The sequence below is a fragment of the Octopus sinensis genome, linkage group LG28 (assembly GCF_006345805.1).
Source record: "Octopus sinensis linkage group LG28, ASM634580v1, whole genome shotgun sequence".
In the NCBI taxonomy this organism is placed as follows: Eukaryota; Metazoa; Mollusca; class Cephalopoda; order Octopoda; family Octopodidae; genus Octopus; species Octopus sinensis.
The window spans coordinates 4,325,963-4,350,469 of NC_043024.1; the positions used below are offsets into that span (position 1 = coordinate 4,325,963).

The 24,507-nt window shown below is 34.9% G+C and overlaps 4 protein-coding genes across 4 annotated transcripts in view; 3 read left to right on the forward strand and 1 right to left on the reverse strand.

Moving 5' to 3' along the window:
* The window catches only part of LOC118768294 (zinc finger protein 436-like), a 36,081-nt gene extending 15,497 nt beyond the window's left edge, over positions 1-20,584 (forward strand). Inside the window, exons 3-5 of the mRNA XM_036514480.1 lie at positions 5,721-5,918; positions 6,255-6,379; positions 20,024-20,584. Of these exons, the coding sequence (XP_036370373.1) occupies positions 5,721-5,918; positions 6,255-6,313 (257 nt within the window). The 3' untranslated portion in view covers positions 6,314-6,379; positions 20,024-20,584. The remainder of the gene's footprint in view (positions 1-5,720; positions 5,919-6,254; positions 6,380-20,023) is intronic.
* Positions 1-24,507, forward strand: part of LOC118768372 (zinc finger protein 431-like) — a 139,436-nt gene that overhangs the window by 29,301 nt on the left and 85,628 nt on the right. The window lies entirely within an intron of this gene.
* On the forward strand, positions 7,616-8,767 carry LOC118768376 (zinc finger protein 345-like). The gene is made up of 2 exons (XM_036514734.1): positions 7,616-8,079; positions 8,248-8,767. Exons 1-2 carry the CDS (start codon positions 7,767-7,769, stop codon positions 8,415-8,417), a joined length of 483 nt encoding a protein of 160 aa, XP_036370627.1. The 5' UTR covers positions 7,616-7,766; the 3' UTR covers positions 8,418-8,767.
* The window catches only part of LOC115225604 (zinc finger protein 345-like), a 20,924-nt gene continuing 10,049 nt past the window's right edge, over positions 13,633-24,507 (reverse strand). Inside the window, exons 2-3 of the mRNA XM_029796528.2 lie at positions 21,728-21,735; positions 13,633-14,128 (exon numbers count right to left, since the gene is read on the reverse strand). Of these exons, the coding sequence (XP_029652388.2) occupies positions 13,756-14,128; positions 21,728-21,735 (381 nt within the window). The 3' untranslated portion in view covers positions 13,633-13,755. The remainder of the gene's footprint in view (positions 14,129-21,727; positions 21,736-24,507) is intronic.

The window sequence follows — 24,507 nt, forward strand, 5'->3', positions numbered from 1 at the left end:
GAAAAAAACCTGACAAAAGCACCAGCCAAACTGCAGAGATTACTGTTAAGGCTTCAAACATACGACTATGACATCAGGTACAAGCCAGGAAAAGACCTGATATTGGCAGATGTTCTTTCCAGACTATCCTCACCTGATAAACAGGAGATGGAAGGACAAAGCATAAAGGTCCACCACATTATAAATGTAACAACCACCTATCAGCAGACAACGTGTACAACACCTGCTGCATCAGTGACAACACCCACAGAATCGTCATCCCAATGGGCACGAACCACCCATCAGCAGCCCAACAACACACCTCAGACACCGGTGCGAAGCCCAAGATCCACCAGGTGGAGAAAGAACATCCTGCCACCGGTTCGATACCGTTAAAGAAAAAATATTTGCTCTTTTTATTCATGATAAAGTTTTTTTTTGAAAAAACTTTATCATGAATAAAAAGAGAAAATATTTACATTTTTTTTATCAAAATATACCATTAGTTTCAATTGCCTAAAAAAATTTAATAAGAAAATGAAAACCAAAAAAAATATATATATATATATATAAAAACTGCTATGATTAATTTAATTTCACTCAATTTGGTTTTCATTTTCTTATTAAATTTCTTTAAGGCAATTGAAACTCATAGTATATTTTGATTTTAAAAAATGTAAATATTTTCTCTTTTTATTCACGATAAAGTTTTTTCAAAAGAAAAGAAGAAAAAAAACGAAAAGATAAGTAACTAATTCTGCTCGTTTACAAAGCAGAGGCAGAATAATCTCAAGGTTTCCGCTGCAGGATGGCCACCTCGCGCTGACAATCCATTAGAGAAAGAGAGACTAGTATATTTGTCTTCACTGCCAAAAGACCCCTTTTTTTTTCAAGAAGAAGGGATGTTACACATTCATATCTGTGCGTGTGTGGGATGCGTCCCCGCTTTTGGCACTATTTTATAAGTATTACTACGCTGTGTCTAAAGTGATATCGGTGTCGCTGCGCTGAATGTAGTCCAGTTCTTGTAACATGAAAAAGTAAATAAACACGTAAAAGAATAACTATGCTTCGTATTGAGTTGTCTATCCCATTAGAACGAAACTACACATAACAGTGATGAAGCCGAATATTGAAGAAATCTCTTTCACAAAATACCAAATCTATTAAAGTAGAGCCGCAATTCTTTAAAGACTGGAGTTAACTCCCGTTGTTCATTGTCAAAACTCTTCCTCATTAATTGTATTTCTTGTTCTTGTTTCTCACGCACCTTGATTGTTTGATCAGTTCCACTTGACAACTGATATTTAAGAGGAAAACCCAATCAAATATACAAATGATTGGTAATTAACTGTCTAAACAAGCAGATACAGCATTTACGATTATGTGGACCTGAAAAATATTAATTAACGTTTGTTGTAGAAAACTAGAAATTCTCTTGAAGCTGTCGTTGTCCACTCTGACTCCAGTTCTCACATCTTCCTCCTTCACTCTTTCTCTCCATATCTATTACTATGTAAGTATTTATTTAAACATTTCTATTATATATGTGTCGTATTATGTACATTTATTTGTTTCGATGTGTTGAGAAAGTTAAAAGAAAAAAAAATCTCTCGAAGACGAAATTATACGAAAGGCTGTAATTTTAATACTTTCATTGTGTTGTCGTTTTCTTTTAGACATTTCATTGCACGTTTGGTTATTTTCTAAATTTTTGTAAAAACGTCGGATCAATTCCTTGTTTAGATAACATTTATCTTTCTTTCTAACGTGTAATTTCGACAATTTCGTTAAATACGGGAAAATTACGACGTAATTAGTAAGAAATGGGGAATTTACAAAAGTACGAGTGTGCACTTGAAATACTGAAACGAAAAGCAAATATCGTATCGAGAGGAAATGAAACGGCTTTTATTTGAGACATAGGAAGTCTTTATTTCTGGTGGTTCTTCTGCATCATTAAAAGTTAGAATTAATATGTTTTTCTAATTTATTTAATTTTGTGTGTGTGTGTGGAGTGCTGCTTTAAGCACCTAATATAATCCCTCGTCACATATTTTTATTTGGGGGAATTTTCAGAAATTTTTGCGTACGAGAATTCGTTCGGTCATGCAACCAAAAAAAGAAAAGAATCAACTGCGATTTATGAGCTATTTAGCTGTTATTTTTCGCACATCTCACGACCAGTATGGTAATAATTCGGTTAATATAGGGCGTAACAAATATCAGAAAATCAAAAAAAAAATGTGTGTAATAGGTGTAAAACAACTTCCTATGAACGAATATGAAAAAAAAAATTCGCGCACGCGAAAGGGGGGTGGGGGAGAGGCCTCGGAAAATTCACATCGGGAAGTTCCGAAAGCGTCTGAGGAGCTGACCCGGGCACCAAAACAAAAAAAAAATAGTGTAATATGTGTAAAACAACTTGCTCTAAACGACTATCATGAAAAAAATGTGCGCTCGCGAAAGGGGGGTGGGGGAGAGGCTTCGGAAATTTCACATCTTCAGTCCACGGCCTTTAAACTAAGAAAAAATAGTGTAATTGGTGTAAAACTACTTGTTCTAAACGAGTATCAAGAACACACACTCACACATGAATCATAAACTCCGTATTTCGCAAAAAAAAAAATAAAGAGAAGAAATTCTGGAAAAAGTGAAGAAATGTTGGATCTCATTCCTTGGTTAAAGCTATTTTAAACATTAAATTTATGCTTTTCTTTGAAATAGTTCAGATATATGCAATTCTTCTCACTTATTAAGATGCATTTATCAGAAAAAAAGAGACAGAAAAAATTATTATTTTGTGTCAATCCTTCCCTAATTATCCTTTATTAATTAGTTTTGGCGTGTATTTTTTTCCCAAATTTATTTTTTCACCTTTACAACACTGTTTAGTAAAGCAATTAATTATCTTTATAATTTGCATATTTGACTTATTAATCAAAATTCTCTAGATGTAATATATACTAAGTAATGCATCCTTCATTTATGTGTTCCGTTTTGTATTATGCATGCGTGACTGTTTGTATGTAAGTGTGTTTAACTGTGCACATGAATGTGAATATTAAAGAACATATTTATTTACTATGATTGTTATTTTCAGAACAAATAAATCTTTTGGCTGTTATGTTATTGATGTTATTATTATTGTTAGTTAAAGGGTGGTGACTTGGCTGAATATTTTGAGTCTTGTAGTATGTAGTTGTGTTAGTCAATATTCTGAGTTCAAATCCAACTCATTTCTTTATCATCATTATCGATGGACCACTCAAAGAGGTATGTATACATTATCATTTTCGTAACATAATTTCTGTAGTATTTCAAGATGTTTCTGACACGTATTTTGATTCACATGGCGGAGATCCAACATTTCTTCACTTTTTCCAGAATTTCTTCTCTTTATTTTTTTTTTTTTGCGAAATACGGAGTTTATGATTCATGTGTGAGTGTGTGTTCTTGATACTCGTTTAGAACAAGTAGTTTTACACCAATTACACTATTTTTTCTTAGTTTAAAGGCCGTGGACTGAAGATGTGAAATTTCCGAAGCCTCTCCCCCACTGCTTAAGTTCCTCTGGGCTTGCAGGAAGAGGGGAGACATAGACTAGGCCCTCCCTGAGAAAGAAACGGCAAGGTGTCAGCTCAGGTGAACGTGGCGGCCATTTCAACAGCACGTTGCCTTCTTCAGGACGCCCCAAACTCTTCGGAGGAATCTGGCTTTCATTCTCCACATCAACCAATAATTTTTCCTACATCAAAAATTCCCCACTAAGAATTTTGATGCTGTTAGTGAGACATCAGTATTATTTACTGACATTTATTCATCTTTTATGCTCAACAAAATGTTAACGTTGAGCTTACTGTGTATATATATATATATATATATATATTATATTATATTATATTAAATTAGAGATAAAACCACTGTTAGGCAAATCAAATATTAGCCAATACATAAAATTAATTTAAATATATATATAAATATATATATATATGTGTGTGTGTATGATGTATATTTTTATATTTATATATTATTTTATTTTAACTTATATTTTTAAATTAATTTTATGTATTGGCTTATGTTTTTCACTGTTTGATTTGGCTAATAGTGGTTTTATCTCTAATTTAATATAATATAATATAATATATTTATACTATAAAATTGGATTTAATCCTAAATCTAATTTTTTCTTGTATGTTTGGATTTATTCCCTAATATTATTATTATATATATATATATATATGTATTTGTATATATGGCTCCCATGCAGGTGGCATGTAAAAAGTACCATTCGAGCATGATTGATGCTAGTGCTGCCTGACTTGCACCCGTGCCGGTGGCACATACATAGCACCATTCAAGCATGGTCGATGCCAATGCTACCTGACTGGCTCCGTGGCACATAAAAGGCAACCGCTACACACTCAAACAGCATCCAGCTATAGAAATCTTGCCTGATAAGATTGAAACCTTGTTCAGCCTCATGGCTTGCCAGTCCTCAGTCAAACCTCACAACCCATACCAGCGTGGAAGGCAGATGTTAAACGATGATGATGAAGGTAGAGAAAGAGCGATGTCTGTTTTAGCAAACAAAGATACAAGTCTGCAATGAATACATCAGAAATCATATGTATATTGGTGTGTGTGTGGAAGTGTGTCTATGACAGACTTTATATTCCAGGAGTTGGTATTATAATAGATGTGTCTACTCTATGATATAAACATTTTGGTAATGCAAAAATTGGATAAATTTAATAGTTCAGATAAAGAATTACTTCTACAATTTATGAAAAGAGAAATGTCGTAAATTTGCACTTTTGAATATCTGCCTTTTAAACATACTTGATGTCTTATATTATTTTTTCTATTCTTTCAGAAAATCATATGAAATTGGCTAAAAAGTATTTTTTACTTTTAAAGAATCATCAATATGTATCATGTTTGAAAGACTCTGCAAAGATATTCTACAAATGTATACTCCTGCTTCTATAAAACATTGCTGAATTACAGTAAAATATTTCCTTTGAGAGAGAAAGTGTTTATTTACTTCTGTGTCTGAAATGTGCAGAAGATAATTTTCTCTTTTAAATATACTTTGATAGATTTACAAAGAGTATTTGCGGCATTTTTAAATATTGGCATTGATCACATTTAGAAGAAATATAAAAGAAGTGATATTTGTTTGGAATTAACTATTAAAGCAAAAAGAAGCAAAATATCCATATATTTTTGTGAGAGAAGAAATATTTTTGAAAAGTTGTTGATCTGTACAACTTGAAGGTTCAGTTTTATTTTTCTTGAAGAGATGTCGGAAGAAGCAGGAAAATCATCATATGACTGTGACATCTGCAAAGAGTCATTCTTAGAAGAAAGTAAATTCAATCAACACAAACAAATCCATGCAGAGGAACAACAATATCACTGTGATATCTGTGGTAAATCATTCCATCATGGCAGGAACTTAACAAAACACAAGCATATTCATACAGGGAAGAAACCATTTATCTGTGATATCTGTGGTAAATCATTCTCTCAAAGCTGTAACTTAACGAAACATAAACGTATTCATACAGGGGAGAAACCATATCACTGTGATATCTGTGGTAAATCATTCTCTCGTTATGATTTCTTAGCTATTCACATACGTATTCATACAGCGGACAAACAATACCACTGTGATATCTGTGGTAAATCATTCTATCAAGAAGGTAACTTAACTCAACACAAACGGGTTCATACAGGAGAGAAGCCTTATTCCTGTGATATCTGTGGTAAATCATTCTCTGTTAGCAGTAGCTTAACTGCTCACAAGCGTATTCATACAGGTGAGAAACCATATCACTGTGATATCTGTGGTAAATCATTCTATCAGGGAAGTAACTTAACTACTCACAGACGGGTTCATGGATGGGACAAACCATATCACTGTGATATCTGTGGTAAATCATTTTCTCGAGGAGGCAAATTAACTACTCACATACGTGTTCATACAGGTGAGAAACCATATACCTGTACTATCTGTGGAAGATCATTCTCTGTTCACAGCAGCTTCACTAACCACAAGCGTATTCATACAGGTGAGAAACCATATCACTGTACTATCTGTGGAAGATCATTCTCTGTTCACAGCAGCTTCACTAACCACAAGCGTATTCATACAGGTGAGAAACCATATCACTGTACTATCTGTGGAAGATCATTCTCTGTTCTCAGCTTCTTAACTAAACACAAGCGTATTCATACAGGGGACAAACCATAACCTTGTAATATTTGTGGTAAATCATTCTCTCAGAACAGTGGCTTCATTCACCACAACCATATTCATACAGGGTAGAAACCATACCCCTGTGATATCTGTGGTAAAACGTTCTCTGGAAACAGTCACTTAACTATACACAAATCAATTCACAGTGATACCTGTGGCAAATCATTTACACAAAATCATATCTGATTTAAACAGAAGTCTTTCCTTATGAAGTGGGTCCATAACACAGTGATATTTGTTGTATAACATTTCCTCAGAAGGACAAAGGACGTATCTCATAAAGACATCCACAGAATATAGAAACGATATGAATGTGACATCTATAGTAAATCTTTGACATGAAATCATCCATTATTGAATCAAAAGAGCATTGACAGAGGAAGGAAAACATATCACTGTGATGTTAAACCTGAATCTTTCTTTCAAAATGGTGAATTGTTTGTAGACAGTCCTGTTAATATGAAGAATATGCCATACCCTAAGATATCTGTTAATGATCAGTTATAACATAAATGGATTCAAACAGAAGAGGAACCATATCACTACGATGATGATGATCATCATCATTTAACATTCACTTTTACATTCTTCTATGGATCAGATTGAATTCATTGATACCTTCCCTGTTTCCTAGCAAGGAAATATTTTCCCTGGTGAGACATATTTTACACAGAAGACTGGAAATGAACAACTACAGAAGTATGACGGTCATGATGGCCATTTACGAACACCACATAATATTTGGACAAGGGTCCACACACACACACACATATGTATGTCTGAAGATTTTCTTATAGGAAATATCTTATATGTTCTCTACACATCTAATAGTTTATAATTCCTATTAGGAAATGAAACACATGTAATGCTGAATAAATAATATCAAACTTTTCTCCACTGTCCTTATGTGTTATGTAATTACTCTGCAAAAAATATCATCCAGACTGCCCACAAAAATAATATATGTATACCGTAAATCCTTGAGTATAATCCGCATTGTTTTCCCAAAATTTATCGGTCAAAATCCCTAGTGTGTACTATATACCAGGTTAAAATTGAAAAATATTTTCTAAGCAATGTCTGAGTCTCTATTTTGCTGTCAGGCAATGTTTATTCAGACGCATTTTGTGCTGTCAGGCACGAAAATACCTTAAGCTAAGCCTGAAAGCAATGAAGTCATAAATTAATCATCCATAACTTGCAATAAGCAACACTTATTAAAATAAAAGTATTCAGAACACAGAATAACATGTAACAAAAACAATTTGGAAACATATTTACATTCCCATATAACAGTTAAGAACATCACCACTATTGTATTACGCATGCGTGGAAGTGTTTGTTTGACTAGGTGCTGCTGGCTTAATTTCAGAAGAAATATAAGAGAAGTGATATTTGTTTGGAATAAACTATTAAAGCAAAAAGAAGCAAAATATCCATATATTTTGGTGAGAGGAGAAATATTTTTGAAAAGTTGTTGATCTGTACAACTTAAAGGTTCAGGTTTATTTTTCTTGAAGAGATGTCGGAAGAATTAGGAAAAGCATCATATGACTGTGACATCTGCAAAGAGTCATTCTTAGTAGAAAGTAAATTCAATCAACTCAAACAAATTCATACAGAGGAAGCACCATATCACTGTAGTATCTGTGGTAAATCATTCTCTGCTGGCAGTACCTTAACCAACCACGAGCATATTCATACAGGGGAGAAACCTTTTCACTGTGATATCTGTGGTAAATCATTCTCTGCTGGCAGTAGCCTAACTAAACACAGGCGTATTCATATAGGGGAGAAACCATATCACTGTGATATCTGTGGTAAATCATTCTCTCGTACTCATAGCTTAGATATTCACAAGCGTATTCATATAGGGGACAAACCATATCACTGTGATATCTGCGGTAAATCATTCTCTGGTGGCAGCAACTTAACTAAACATAGACGTATTCATACAGGAGCCAAACCATATCACTGTGATATCTGCGGTAAATCATTCTCAGATGGCAGTAGCTTAACTAAACATAAACGTATTCATACAGGAGACAAACCATATCCCTGTGATATCTGTGGTAAATCATTCTCTCAGAACAGTAGCTTAAATAACCACAAACATATTCATACAGGGGAGAAACCATACCACTGTGATATCTGTGGTAAATCATTCTGTTAGCAGTACCTTGACTGCACATAAACGTATTCACACAGGTGAGGAACCATATCGCTGTGACATCTGTTGTAAATCATTCTCACAAAAACATCACTCAATTAAACACAAGTGTATTCGTTATGAAGTTGATCCATAACACAGTGACATTGGTTGTATAACATTCCTTCAGAAAGACAAGTTTGTATCTCATAAAACCCTCTACACAAGAAAGAAACTATATCAATGTGATATCAATGGTAAGCCTTTCATTTGAAATGATCCATTAACGAATCAAAAGAGCATTGACAGAGGAAGGAAAACATATCACTGTGATAGCAGTGCTTAATCATTCTATGAAAATGGAGAATTATACACAGTCAATCTATGAAAATGATCAATTATTAAAACATAACTGCGTTCATACAGAAGAGGAACCATATCACTACAATGATGATAATCATCATCATTTAAAATTCGCTTTTCCATGCTTCAATGGATCAGATGGAATTCATTGATGGAGATTTTCCTGAGCTGGGTACCCTTTCTTGTCACCAATCCTCACCTGTTTCCAAGCAAGGAAATATTTTCCCTGGTGAGACATAATTTGCGCAGAGGACTGGAAATGAAGAACTGCACGAGTATGACGGTCATGATGGCCATTTACGGACATCACATAATATCTGGACAAGGGTACACTCACTTGTGCACACACACACATACATGTATATATGTATGTATGAAGAATTTCTTATAGGAGATATTTTACATGTTTTCTCTTTGTCTAAAAGTTTGTAATTCCTATTAGGTAATGAAACACATGTAATGCTGAATAAATACTATCAAACTGTTTTCCAGTCTCCTTATGTGATATGTAATTATTCTGCAAAAAATATTATCCAAACCTCAGACAAAAATGATATTTATGTATATATATAATAACCAGCTTGTGTGTACAGCTGTTATGCTTTCATTAGATTAGTGGAATAAAGGAGGGGTGGGGACAGAAGTGGAGAAAAGGGAGGGAGAAATAGAGTAAGGTGATCTTATAATAATTCTGCTTCTCATTCTGTTACTCAGCTCGTCAGTAACACTTTCATATTATTAGAGAAAAGGGGGTAGAGAGAGAAAAGATGATAAGACAAATAGAGAAAGAAAGAAAAGGGAGAGACAAAAGACTAAGAAAGAAGCAAGCATGACATGTGATGGGGGGAATGTAATAGTTATTTTATGGTTAAAAAAGCTAGCTGAAGGTAGTGATATAGAGAAGAGTTAGAAATATAATCTTAGCAGAGGGGTGATGTTCTGATGTTGATATTAAAGAAAGGAACACAGAGAGAGAGATGATGATGGTGGTGGTGGTGTGTTGCCATATAACAGCTATTTACGATACAGGACTCAAAATAGCTGTTACGTGGTAGCAGGGCATGCAAGAAAAAGCGGCTGAATTTTTCTTTTTCTGAGGAAAGGAGCCGTTTACGTATAATTTCAATGTCACATACATTGAAAGCATGTAAAATAACCCAGAAAAAAAACAAAACAAAACTCTGTTGGTGGGAAACTCCAAGGTCCCCCACCACCCCTCCCCCTTTCTTTTCTGGAAGAATGTGGCGGGTCGTGGGTTTGGACTGAGCATCATTGAATGCACTCAAAAAAACATGTGGATAAAATTATTCCACACCAAAGTACAAACGGGTCCTTTATGAAAAAGAAAGGACGGGTCATTCGAAGCTTTCTGTCCCCTGTAAAGAACCAGATCATCCTCGCAATTTCGGCTGATTAATCTTGAGATTGCTCCAATCTGGCCAGCCCCAAGGAAAAAGTAAGCTAAGAGCATCAGATTCCTTGGAAGAAAGCATGGAATGTATACGAAAATAAGGACGGAAAAACAGACGATGTTACACAAATATAAATACAAAATACAATAAAAATATTAATAATAATAACAGGACATAACAACAGGTGTCTTTCGACTGGGGACGAATTGAATTCGGCTGGTGTGTGTGGAAATGAAGCCTTACGGCAGAGATACAGAGCTTTCACAAACACACGGAAGAATATAGATGTTGCACTGACCGTGGTCAGACGCAAAAAGAGGGTTAGCCGTCTGGCCTATCGGTCATGTGGGAAGAGAAGAGAGAGAAAAAGAGGAACAAAAGAATTAAGGAGAGGAAAGAGAAGAGAGAGAGTTGTATTAGCAGATGAACAGAAGAATTAAGGAGGGGGCATATATATATATATATATATATATACACACATATTGTTATGAAAGTCTTTTCCTTGGGAAGTAAAATAGTGGATTTCAATTGGGGCATATAGATTTGAACCTGAAAACAGCATTTTCCCACAGAAAAACAGTAGTTGACAACAGTGACACTCCACACATACCCTCTGCCAGGCCAATTTATGTTTTCCTACTTGACACCTAACCTCTTCTATACCACCAAAAGTCAAAATTAGATGAAGAGCTACCTACATCAGTTTCCCCATTGTTCTCGGCAATATGCCTCTCTTTCTCGCTGTATTGCACTTATAAAATACTAGAATTTCGTAAAGCAAAAGCCATTTGGTGAAATGAGATGACCAGAGACAGCCATGATACATACAACTTTCACCAGCTCATCTTTCTCTAGCAAAGGCACAGGAGTGGCTGTGTGGTAAGTAGCTTGCTTACCAACCACATTGTTCTGGGTTCAGTCCCACTGCATGGCACCTTTGGCAAGTGTCTTCTACTATAACCTCGGGCCGACCAAAGCCTTGTGAGTGGATTTGGTAGAGAGAAACTGAAAAGAAGCCCATCATATATATATATATATATATATATATATATAGGCGCAGGAGTGGCTGTGTGCACCGTGGGCAAGCTTGCTTACCAACCACATGGTTCTGGGTTCAGTCCCACAGCGTGGCACCGTGGGCAAGCGTCTTCTACTATAGCCCCGGGCCGACCAAAGCCTTGTGAGTGGATTTGGTAGACGGAAACTGGAAGAAGCTCGTCGTATATATGTATATATATATATGTGTGTTTGTGTGTCTGTGTTTGTCCCACCAACATCGCTTGGCAACCGATGCTGGTGTGTTTGCATCTCCGTAACTTAGTGGTTCGGCCAAAGAGACTGATAGAATAAGTACTAGGCTTACAAAGAATAAGTCCTGGGGTCGATTCGCTCGACTAAAGGTGGTGCTCCAGCATGGCCGTAGTCAAATGACTGAAACAAGTAAAAAAAAAAAGCAACAGGCTTTAAAGAAAGCATCGTTCAGTCTTCCTCCTGAACTTGCTGTCGTTCTCTCTCCCTCTGAGGTAAGAGATTAACATAACATAGTACAACATACAAGAGGGTCAGTAGAGTTACCTCGCCTGTTTGCTTGGATTGGCATGCTGAGAGTTTGGAATAAACAAAGGAAATCTGCGACTGCGACCTCAGACTTTCCGTCAACAAGGACCGACATAATCATTTTGTAACAACTCTGCACTTTGAACTGAAATATTTTCATAATGGCCCTGTACCTTGCTCTCAAATTCATTATAACAGCTTTATCTTTATGTAGTTTCAGCTCACGAGCTGTGGCCATGCTGGGGCACCGCCATTTGGTGTTGCTACATGATTTTACTTCACGAATGCTTTTTAGCAATTGCCATTTGGTGCATTAGAGAGTTCAATGCAGCTGCCCTCATCTGCACCTCCCGCCGTGAAGTTGGTTCATCTGGGACACCTGACTCAAAGAGATCCAGTTTTATTTTAAAGACATCTACATCCACCCCATGCAGGTCTCTCAGGTTCTTCGGGACGATATTGAAGAGCTGTGGGCCTCTGAAGCCCAGGCTATCACAGTATCTTGTTCTACATCTTGATGGCAAATTTGGAGTCCTTGGCACATCGCTGTGGTGCCCAGTTCTGGCATTTGTGTAACTCTCGATGCCAAAGTTTGGGACAAGTCCTTCTAGGATCTTCCAGATGTATATTATGGCATATCTTTCTCGCCTACGCTCTAAGGAATAGAGTCTTAATCTCTTGAGTCTTTCCCAGTAGCTTATATGCTGCACAGAGACTATCTTCTTCGTTGGATCGCCTCAAGTTCTGTGATTAACTTGACACTGGATGGTGACCATAGCTGAGAGCAATAGTGAAAGTGACTTAGGACAAGTGTCCTCCAGAGGACCAGCATGGTTTCCTGGTCTCTTTTTCTAAAGGTTCTAAGAATCCATCCGGATTGTGCTGTCCTTGTTGCAAGTTTTTGCCATTTTTCTCAATACATAATTGAATCATAAAAACCTGTTCTATTTGTTGTTTCCTTTGTCTAACTGTAACAAAATATAGGAAAGGTTTATAATCTAAATTGTGTCATCATAAAGTATATATGCTGACTCCACTACCCCAAAGTTGTACATTAGATGTATTTGTATCGATTGCTATTTTCCACTACTTATTGGTGCCTTGTTCTACCACTCACCTGTTTTTATGTGTATAATTCTACCCTTATGGGGCTTTATTTTACTGGAAAGTAATACATTTGTATTGCAATAATATATATAGTGATATTATACATAGGTAGGTTATAATATAAATTGTGTCATCTTGAAGTATACATGCTGACTCCACTACTCCAAAGTTGTACATTCGATGTTATACTTGAAAAATAGTTTTGCAGAGTAAGTATATAACAGAAGAGGAGATTGAAAAACGTTTTTGGTATTATTTATTCATCATTACATGTGTTTCATTTGCTAACAGGAATTACAAAATTTTATATAGAGAGGAAGCGAAACATGTCAGATATCTCCCATTAGAAATTATTCATACATACGTCACCATTTATTGTTTACTTTCCATGCTGGCATGGGTTAGACAGTTCGACTGGAATTGGCAAGCCACAGAACTGCACCAAGTTGCACTCTGATTTGGCTGTGTGTATATGGCTGGATGCTCTTCCTAATGCCAACCACTCCAAGAGCATAATGGATGCTTTTTAAATATGTATATATTTATAGATGTGTGTGTGTGTGTGTACCCTTCACTGGATATCACACGATACTAGTAAATGACCACCTTTCTCATACAAATGCAGTTGTTCGTTTCAAGTCTTTTGCAGAAAATATGTCTCACCATGGAAAATATTTCCTTGCTTGGAAACAAGTGAGGATTGGTGACAAGAAAGGCAGGTATGCAGCTGAAGAAAATCTCCATCAATGAATTCTATGTGATCCATAGAAGCATGGAAAAGTGGATGTTCAATGATGATGTTGATGATTGTAGAGAAAAAAATATTACTGTGTTACGAATCCAATTGATAAGGAATGCACTTTTGTTTAATTCAGCAATGATTTCAATATGTATATGCTTGTGTTTAGTTAAATTATGATTTTCTAACCTGTATGAGTACGTCTGTGTTCATTTAAGTTACTGCCATTTGAGAATGATTCACCACAGATATCACAACGATAAGGTTTTTCCCCTGTATGAACCCGTTTGTGTGTAGTTAGGGCAGTGTTTTGAGCGAATGATTTACCACAGATATCACAGGAATATGGTTTCTCACCAGTATGAATACGTTTGTGTTTCGTTAAGCTACTGCCAACAGAGAATGATTTACCACAGATATCACAGTGATATGGTTTCTCACCAGTATGAATACGTGTGTGTTGAGTTAAGCTACTGCGAACAGAGAATGTTTTACCACAGATATCACAGTGATATGGTTTCTCCCCTGTATGAATACATTTGTGTTTCGTTAAGCTACTGCCAACAGAGAATGATTTACCACAGATTTCACAGTGGTATGGTTTCTCACCAGTATGAATACGCTTGTGTTTGGTAAAGCTACTGCCATCAGAGAATGATTTACCACAGATATCACAGCGATAAGGTTTCTCCCCGGTATGAACCCGTTTGTGCGTAGTTAGGGTAGTGTTTTGAGAGAATCATTTACCACAGATATCACAGTGATATGGTTTCTCTCCTGTATGAATACGCTTGTGTTTGGTAAAGCTACTGCTATCAGAGAATGATTTACCACAGATATCACAGTGATATGGTTTCTCCCCTGTATGAATTCGTTTGTGTTCATTGAATTTACTTTCTTCTGAGAAGTCATGTGAGGATTGTCCTAATTCTTCTGTCATCACTTCAGAAAAAATAAAATCAATTGAAGAATATTTCTTCTCTCACCAAATATTTTTCTTCTTTTCGTTTTTATAGTTTATTCCAAACAAATATCACTTCTCTTATATTTCTTCGAAATGTGATCAATGCCAATATTTAAAAATGTTACAAATATTTTTGTAAATCTATCAAAGTATATTTAAAAGAGAAAATTATCTCTTGCACATTTCAGACACAGATGTAAAGAAATGCTTTCTCTCTCAGAGGAAATATTTTACCGTAATTCAGCAATGTTTTATAGAAGAAGGATTATACATTTGTAGAATATCTTTGCAGAGTCTTTCAAACATGATACATATTGATGATTCTTTAAAAGTCAAAAATACTTTTTAGCCAATTTCATGTCATTTCCTGAAAGAATAGAAAAAAATAATATAAGACATAGAATAGGTTTAAAAGGTAGATGTTCAAAAGTGCAAATTTATGACATTTCTGTTTTAATGGATTGTAGAAGTAAACCTGCATTCAAACTAATAAACTTACCCAAAAGTTAATAAATTACGAGCAGATTCAATAATTATAATAGCAACTCCTGGACATTAAATCTGTGACACACACGCTCTTTCTCTCTCTCTCTCACACACACCAATATAGATGTTAATGGCCTAGATAACCAATGTTTCCACCTCAGAGTTCTATCTTGTCAACACAGCTTTGTTTAGTAACACAGATGTGGAGGCACATGACCTAGCGGTTAGAACAATGGACTCATGGTCGAGGGATCACAGGTTCAAATCTCAGACCAAGCAACGTGTGTGTTTATGAGTGAAACACCTAAGCTCCACGTGGCTCCGGTAGAAGGTAATGGCGAACTTCTGCCGACTCTTTCGCCACAACTTTCTCTCACTCTTTCCTCCTGCATCTTGCAGCTCACCTGCGACGGACCAGCGTCTTGTCTAGGTGGGGAATCTATACACTAAGGAAACCAGCCCTTATGAGCCAGGCATGGCTCGAGAAGGAACAAGTAACACAGATATCACACCTGTCTTGCCACCTGAATAGGCAGGTGCATTGTCACTCACCAGAGGCATCGAATTGTGGCCCTTTCCAATGAATAGCATCCCGCAAACGTCACAGTAGAACTCCTGGTTTACTGTCTGACCAGGTGGAGCATACTCATGATGAACAATCCCCTGGAGTCAAAGAAAACGGTCAACAGTGTCTTCACATTCGTCAGTCTTGGAGAGGTCGAGGTTTTCAACTTCAAAGACTGAACCTTTAGGGGAACATTGCAGTTCGCTTGAAGCATTGCGCACTGTTCGTAAAAATAATGCATTGAATGGCACAACAACGGACTATAATAACCGTTGTAATTTAATCGTCCATAGTCTGATATAATATTTTGGAATATAAAAATTCCTTCTTCAGATATCCCTGGGAATTGATCGAGTCACTGCTATAATCGGTTTTCCAGTGGATTTTTTTTTCTTTCCGGAAGTGTCTCAGTAGTGGTCTCACGAAGCTCCTTCCAGAATTTCTCATGAGAAGTGCATGAGGTCAGCCCTCTCTCAAGCTCATGTGTGCTGTCACATCTGTAGCAGTTCTACTGAGCCTTTGATGGGGAGTCATGTTACCAAAGACTGACCCGAAAACCTTAACCTTAACCCTAAAACCCTAATCTTAACCGTAACTACAGAAATGTTTTGAAATTTTTTTCCACATCATAAATGTCCATATTTTTCTGCATATTTAGAAAAAAGAAATTCTTAAAAAGACAATTCTATAAAAGTTTTCGGAAATGAAGGAAATGGGGGTGTGGTGGATAATTAAAACATGCCAAATTTTGCCAATTTTTTTGCAGAGTCGTATTCCCTGCAGTCAAAAAGTGGAGTTGTGTCCAAATTTTTTAACGGGGGGGGGGGGAGTCTTGCCGCATTTCTGAAGTAATTATTAAAAAAAATAACATGAATATATCTATATATATCTATATATATATATATTTGAGATGGTTTTTCTTATTTTACTTAAATCGTTCGTTTTCTTCATCACAATACACATCCTTTACAATTATTCCTAATTTTTCTTTTCTTTTCTGCCTTTTCAAATTATTGACAAGACTTCCTTTGTACCCCTCTTATATATATATAAGTTATAAATTGTAATAACGGAGAAGAACTAGCAAAAATAAAGACATTTTTTAAATGTTTCCCAAAAATGCCGATCCATGTGAACCATCCTCTTTTCGTTTCAGTATTTCGAGTGCACAATCTAATTTTTATATATTCTCTATGTTTCAGAAATTACATCGTAATTTCCCTGCATTTAACTAAATTGTTAGATTTACAAGCCAAAAATAAAGGAAAATGTTGTGTAAACAAGGTATAGCACTGACTCAAAGCAATGTAAGAAATAACCAAAACTGGAACGGAATGTCTAAAAGAAAATAAAACAAAATTATTCGAATGTCAGCCTTACTTTCATATAATTTCGGCTTTGTTTGGTGAGATTCTTTTAATTTAGTTATTCTACACGTCACAATAAGCAAATGTACGTAAAATGACACATATACAATAGAAATGCTTAAATAAATATAATACTCACATAGAAATATATGTATATATAGATAGAGTCACCGAGGAAAATGTGAGAATATGATGAAGCAGTGAGGACTGGAGTCTGAGTGGACAATGACAGCTTCAAGAGAATTTCTAGATTTTTAATAGCAAACGTTGATTTATATTTTGCAGGTGAATTTAATAAAGAATACTGTACGGATTTCTTTACACAGTTAATTATCAAACGTGTGTATATTCAATTGGGTTCTCTCTTAAACAAGGAAACAGAATTGGAAAGATTTAGCAATTAATAGACAAGGGGAAATCACTCTATTTCTAATATCCGTTTTTAATTAAGAGCTGAGGTGCTTCACATAAATTCGTAAAAGGCTTTGTTGCTCCTGTTTCTTACGCAGTTTTATTGCTTGACCGGTTCCACTTTACAACTGATATTTAAGAGAAAACCGAATTAAATATATACACGATTGGTAATTAAATTTCTAAAGAAACAGATGCAGCATTTTTGATTATGTGAACCTGAAAAATATTAATTAACGTTTGTTGTAATGAGGAAGAAATTCTCTTGAAGCTCTCTTTGTCCACTCTGAGTTCAGTTTTCACTACAATATATTCTTCTCACACCTTCTTCGTTGACTCACTCTGCATATATACACACACACATATATATATATATATATATTTATTGTGTAAGTATTATATTTATATAAACATTTCTATTATATATGTGTCATGCCAAATATCTGATTGTTTCGATGTGTTGAGTAAGTTAAAAGGGTACTACTTAAGAAGAGTGTTCCCGGTGCGCGCACTCGCGTATCCGCCCTAGCTAGTCGATCCTTACTTTGTGTTTTTGTTTTATTTACTTTCTTTTTAAAAAATTATTTACTTTGTGTTTTAAAAAAATTATGTATTTTGTGTTTTATTTACTTTGCTACGTAGTCGTTGTAGGATCGACTAGTCACGACTAGCTAGCGCGGATGCGTGAGTGCGCGCACCTGAACCACTCTAATTAACGTACAGTTAAAAGAAAGAATTTCACTAAACAAATACGATCTATTGCATTTCAATCTGTTTTAGGGTTAGGGTTAGGGGAAGGGTATCTTTTTGTTCTTCACAAACCCAATCTGTTTCTTAAACGAGGGACATATTCATACGGCATAGAATGTTTTTTACCTCAATAGACGTCAATGATTGGTTGAAATTGCAGAAATTGAAGGAAGAAAACAACAAATATGTTACAAACTATAGAATTTTCTTAATAAAGCCAAGAGAAAAAGATGTCTTATGAACACATTCTACCAGTATACGAAGTTTAAAATTTTTTAGTTACCTAGAAATTATGTTAAAAACTGCCGTTCAAACAGAAAAGATCCCAACTTTCTGTGGAAGAATTAAATTAACTGATGAAATTCTGCATGGAAAATTATAGGAATCCCTCAAATATTAAAATTATCAGATCTTTTTGGTTTGAATGGCTGTTTTTTAACATAATTTCTAGGTAACTAAAAAATGTTAAACTTTTTATACTGGTAGAATGTGTTTATAAAACATCTTTTTCTCTTGGTTTATTGAGAAAATTCTATAGTTTGTAACATATTTGGGTTTTTTTTCTGCAATTCCAACCAATCAATGACGTCTATTGAGGTGAAAAAACATTCTGCGCCGTATGAATATGTCCCTCATTTAAGAAACAGTTTGGGTTTATTTACATTTGTGAAGAAAATAAGATATCCTTCCCCCCACCCCTAACCCTAAAACAGATTGAAATGCAATAGATCGATACTAGTGTCATAATTATGGGTGACAATTTCATATGACACCGCTAGAAAAAACTGCCGATCAAACCGAAAAGATCCTGGCTTGTTACTATGGAAACAAGCACCTATACATCTGTGGCTTTCAAATGGCTGAAATTACCCAAGATTGCAAACTATAAAAAGAATTTCATGTCAATGAATGCCTTACAAAACTATACCAATACTCCAAATATGGAATCAATAGGAACAAAAATGGAAGAAATTGAAAAGTGGCAGCGACCTCCAAAATAACATTTTTAACCATTACATTCCCCCCTACCACGTGCCATGCATGCTTCATCCTCAATCAATTCTCTCTATTTCGGCTCCACTCTTTGCCTTATCCTCTTTCCTCTCTCCCTCTTTTTCTCCATTCAGAAGTGTCTTTGATATTCTCATCACCAAAAGGAAGACAGTATATTTATAAGGAGCATTCATGAATAAGTCTACCTCTGTATATAAATACAGTCTATAACAAGGAACAGCGAAATATTTCTCTTTCTGTGGAATGTATGGAAGAAACATTGCATTAAATTGTTATCTGAATGAAGTGACAAAAGTGAACAGAAATGTATTCATGGAAATGAAAAACACTTTATCATTGTGAAGTGTATGATAAGTAATTCTCTCAAAATGAATAATTTAACTGAATCAGAAAATCTTGATAAAGAAGAAAAGCCATATCACTGTAATATCTGTGGAAAATCATTTTCTTACAGTAGTGACATTGTTAGACACAAACGTACACATACGGGAGAGAAGCCATATCATTGTGAGATCTGTGGTTAATCATTCTCTGAAAGCAGTATCTTGACTTTACACAAACGTATTCATATCGGGAGAGAAGCCATATCATTGTGAGATCTGTGGTAAATCATTCTCTCAAAGCAGAATCTTGACTGATCACATACGTACACATACAGGTGAAAAACCATATCACTGATATCTGTGGTAAATCGTTCTCTTGTAAAAATCATTTTGTTGATCACAATCGCCTTCATACAGGAGAGAAACCTTACCACTGTGATATCTGTGGTAAATCATTCTCTGAAAATAGTGCCTTATGAAGACACAAACGTATTCATACCGGAGAGAGGCCATACCATTGTGATTACTCTGGTAAATCATTCTTTCATAATAGTGAATTTGTTACTCACAAGCGTACACATACAGGAGAGACCATATCATTGTGAGATCTGTGGTAAATCATTCTCTCGAAATAGTCATTTGGTTACTCACAATCGCCTTCATACTGGTGAGAAACCTTATCAGTGTGATATTTGTGGTGAGTCATTTTCTCAAAGGCATCAGTTGAATAGACACACGCATACACATGGAGTAGAGAAGCCATAATCCCGCATTAGTTGTTGTAATTCATTTTTTGCAAATGCTGTTGTAACTACACACGAAAATCTTCATACTAGACCCAACCTATGTAATGGTCATGTCTGTGTTAAAGCATTCTCTCATAGACCCTAACTTAACTGTCCATGAACGAATCCCTACATGAGAGTAGCCATGTCCATGTGACACGTGTGGCAAATGATTCTCTCGAAAAAGCCACATGCATAAACATGTGGGTATTCACAGAGACGTGTTACTGTCTCAATGTCAAAATTTATTAAGTCATAACAATAATTAACACTAATTGGTCTGCTAAAACACAGGCTTTTTCCTTTCATCAGTTATAGGAATTTCTTAATAAAGAATAATGAATAAAATATTTATTTTGTGCTTGTTTTTTTGCACTATATCTGGACCGTTCCCTTTGTACCTTAAACCTGTCAACTGGCACAAAGTGACGTCCCTTCAATACTACCTTCCTCCCTGCCAGTTTTGAGCTACTTTGTCTTGCAAGGTCCTTGGGGACCCTGTCAGTTTTGTTTTCACATAAAAAAGAAAAAATGACACCCAGTGCACTCTGTAGAAGGGTTGACATTAGGAAATGCATTCTGCAGTTGAAGGGTTAATGACAGGATGTTGTCTGTTTTAGACACAGCAAATGATTTTAGCTCAATAGAGGGCATAGGATTGTTAAAAATTCGAAACATTAAACTACTTTAAACTTACAAATTACAATTTTCTCAAGAAAGCCAAGAGAAAAAAAAGTTTTATTTTGACACATTGAACCAGCATACGAAGTTTTAAAGTGTTTAGTTAACTAGAAATTGTGTTGAAAACTGCCGTTCAAAAGGAAAAGATCCCATTTTTGTAATTCTTTGTACTGCTATGTCGTTTTCTATGTTCGATCTCAGGATCATAATAAAGATTTTGTCACTGTGAGATTTTCTATTCAGCGTTTTAGCTAAACAGAAATATATTCTTACAGGAGAGAAGATATATCAGTGCGAGATCTGTGACAAATCAGTCCCTCAAATGAGAGCCTTGACACACAATACAGATATTAATAGAATAAAACTGAGGGGGATACTGGAGGGAATCCCACCAGTCTGTAGAGCCATCTAGGAGAGAATTAGAGAACTACTATGAAACGAAGGGAAATAACTTCTATAATAGTTCATTCCTGCCGTCGATAGGTTGGCCACGAAACGGCGCGCTTTCACTCTTGATGACGTCATACACTTACTGGCTTCCCGTGTGTGCAAAGTGCTTTGTAATTAACATCATTATTATTAATTAGACTAATTAGTTATCGGTCTGTGATTTGCAGTTTTTGTCTGAATACGGTAAGTTGACGATGATAATTATACTACTAATAACAATGTAATTAATAGAATTCTGTGAACTTCTCGGTGTCACAGTAATTATTTTGAAGCGAAAACATAAAAACTTTAGGAAAATATATTTCCTCGTCTTAAATAATAACTTCCAAAGTGAAATGTTGGTTTGTTGTTTCTGAAAACCTATTATCGGCTGTTAGATGTGATATAGAGGAAATTTATTTGTAAAATGAGAAGAAAACGTTGTGATTAACGAGTAAAACGAACAGAGAAGCGGCATAACTACAGATTCATGCCCCACCACTTTGGATGATCGTAACTTTAATTAAATGTTCTACGAATATTTGTTATAGTATGTAGATTCCGAGTATACAAAACTTTTGTAGGAAAGTGCTTTTGGTGTGAGGAGTTTCGGAAAATTCAGCGGCGTCAACTTCAATTCTTCTTAACTTTCAAGAAAATAGATGTTATACTTTTAATTGAAATTTTCTACAAATATACGTATTTCTTTATTACCCACAAGGGGCTAAACACAGAGGGGACAAACAAGGACAGACATAGGTATTAAGTCGATTACATCGACCCCAGTGCGTAACTGGTACTTAATTTATCGACCCCGAAAGGATGAAAGGCAAAGTCGACCTCGGCGGATTTTGAACTCACAACGTAACGCAGACGAAATACTGCTAAGCATTTCGCCCGGCGTGCTAATGTTTCTGCCAGCTCGCTGCCTTCTACAAATATACCTCGGACGATATAGATTCCGAGAAGGTAGGAATTTTGTGGGAAAACAATTCGGGGGTTTACTTTTGAGGACCGTTCATTTATTTATTTTCTAAAATATTCCTTAATTCTTGCAACCTCTTCACTGGTTCATGACCATGTCCATTATTGGAGCTGTTTCTTTTTGTTTGTTGCTGTGCATGTGTCTGTATGTGGCAGCTTGCATGAATATACGCGTATGTATATATATATATGTATTTATGTTCATACATACATATATATACACACGTATGTATATATATGTATTTATGCATATACACACACACATATATATATATATATATATATATAGTATATATATATACAAAATATATTTATATATACAATCTATATATATATATATAATATAGTATATATATATATATTTGTATATATATATATATTTATATATATATATATATATGTATACATATATACACAAAATATATATACACACACACACATATATATATATATATATATACTCTTTTACTTGTTTCAGTCATTTGACTGCGGCCATGCTGGAGCACCGCCTTTAGTCAAGGAAATCGACCCCGGGACTTATTCTTTGTAAGCCCAGTACTTATTCTATCGGTCCCTTTTGCCGAACCGCTAAGTAACGGGGACGTAAACACACCAGCATCGGTTGTCAAGCAATGCTAGAGGGACAAACACAGACACACAAACATATACACACACATACATACACATATATATACATATATACGATAGGCTTCTTTCAGTTTCCGTCTACCAAATCCACTCACAAGGCATTGGTTGGCCCGGGGCTACAGCAGAAGACACTTGCCCAAGATGCCACGCAGTGGGACTGAACCCGGAACCATGTGGTTGGTTAGCAAGCTACTTACCACACAGCCACTCCTGCGCCTATATATATATATATATATATATATATATATATATATATATATATATATATACAAAATATATATATATATATATATATATATATATATACAAAATATATATATACAATATATATATATATATAAACAAAATATATATATACTATATATTTATATATATGTATTTTGATATATATATATATATACAATATATAATATATATATATAATATATATACATATATATATATATAATATATTATATATATATATAATATATTATATATATATATATATAACAAAGTTGAGTTGTGGGGTATCGCACGAGTGGAATTATATACGAAAGAAGGTTTGAAAATGCAATTTAAAAGATGTTTATTTACTTTACCGGTTTCACTCTTTGGAAAAAGTTTATCAAAAGTAACATGTGGAAGTTTGGTTGCGTTAATTCTTGGTTGTTGCAAATTGCTACATTACATATATATATACAGTCTTTGGAAACAGGGACATGTTAAGGACATAAAAAAGTACAACAAGTTCCTTAAAGTATTGGGCACAAAATATTACATAAATAATCGTTCTCAAGGACATACTTAAGATAGTTTCCAGAAGGAATTGATATTGGTACTGTATCTGTATATTCAAACATGCACAGAATATTGGTTGACACAGAGTACTATAATCCATATAAATATACAGTCTTTGGTGACAACAGTATGTTGAGAATATAAAAAAGTTTAACAAGCTCATTGAAATAATGGGCAGAAAAGATTAAAACAAATATATTATACATCTCAGGGTAATTTCCAGGATGAAATATTAAAAAAAGTTCAGTATACACATACAGAATATTATGAGTTATATATATATATATATTATATTATATATATATTATATTATATATATATATTATATATATAATATATATATATATATAAAATACACACACACACAGATATACATGTATGTAAATGTACATATTCATATCCATCATATCAAAGTCAATGTCTTTATGTGTTTGTGTGTTACTTATACATTTGAAAACTGCTGCACCGATCCTAATGAAATTTGGAACAGAAAATCCAAGCCTAGGGAGAAGGGCAATGCTGTGTGTTTCATACAATTTCATAGGCCAAAATTACTGAATCCTTATGATATTTGGAACTTAGATTCAATGCATACAGGTGGGTATAATGCAATATGTTTGGTTTGAATTTGAGACAGCTTAAAGGGGGAGGAAACCCATGAAAATTCATGAATTTTCGATGTTGATGAAATTTTACCCATGGGTAATTGACACACATCAAGAAGTATTCTCAAAGTTTCCACTTCTTAA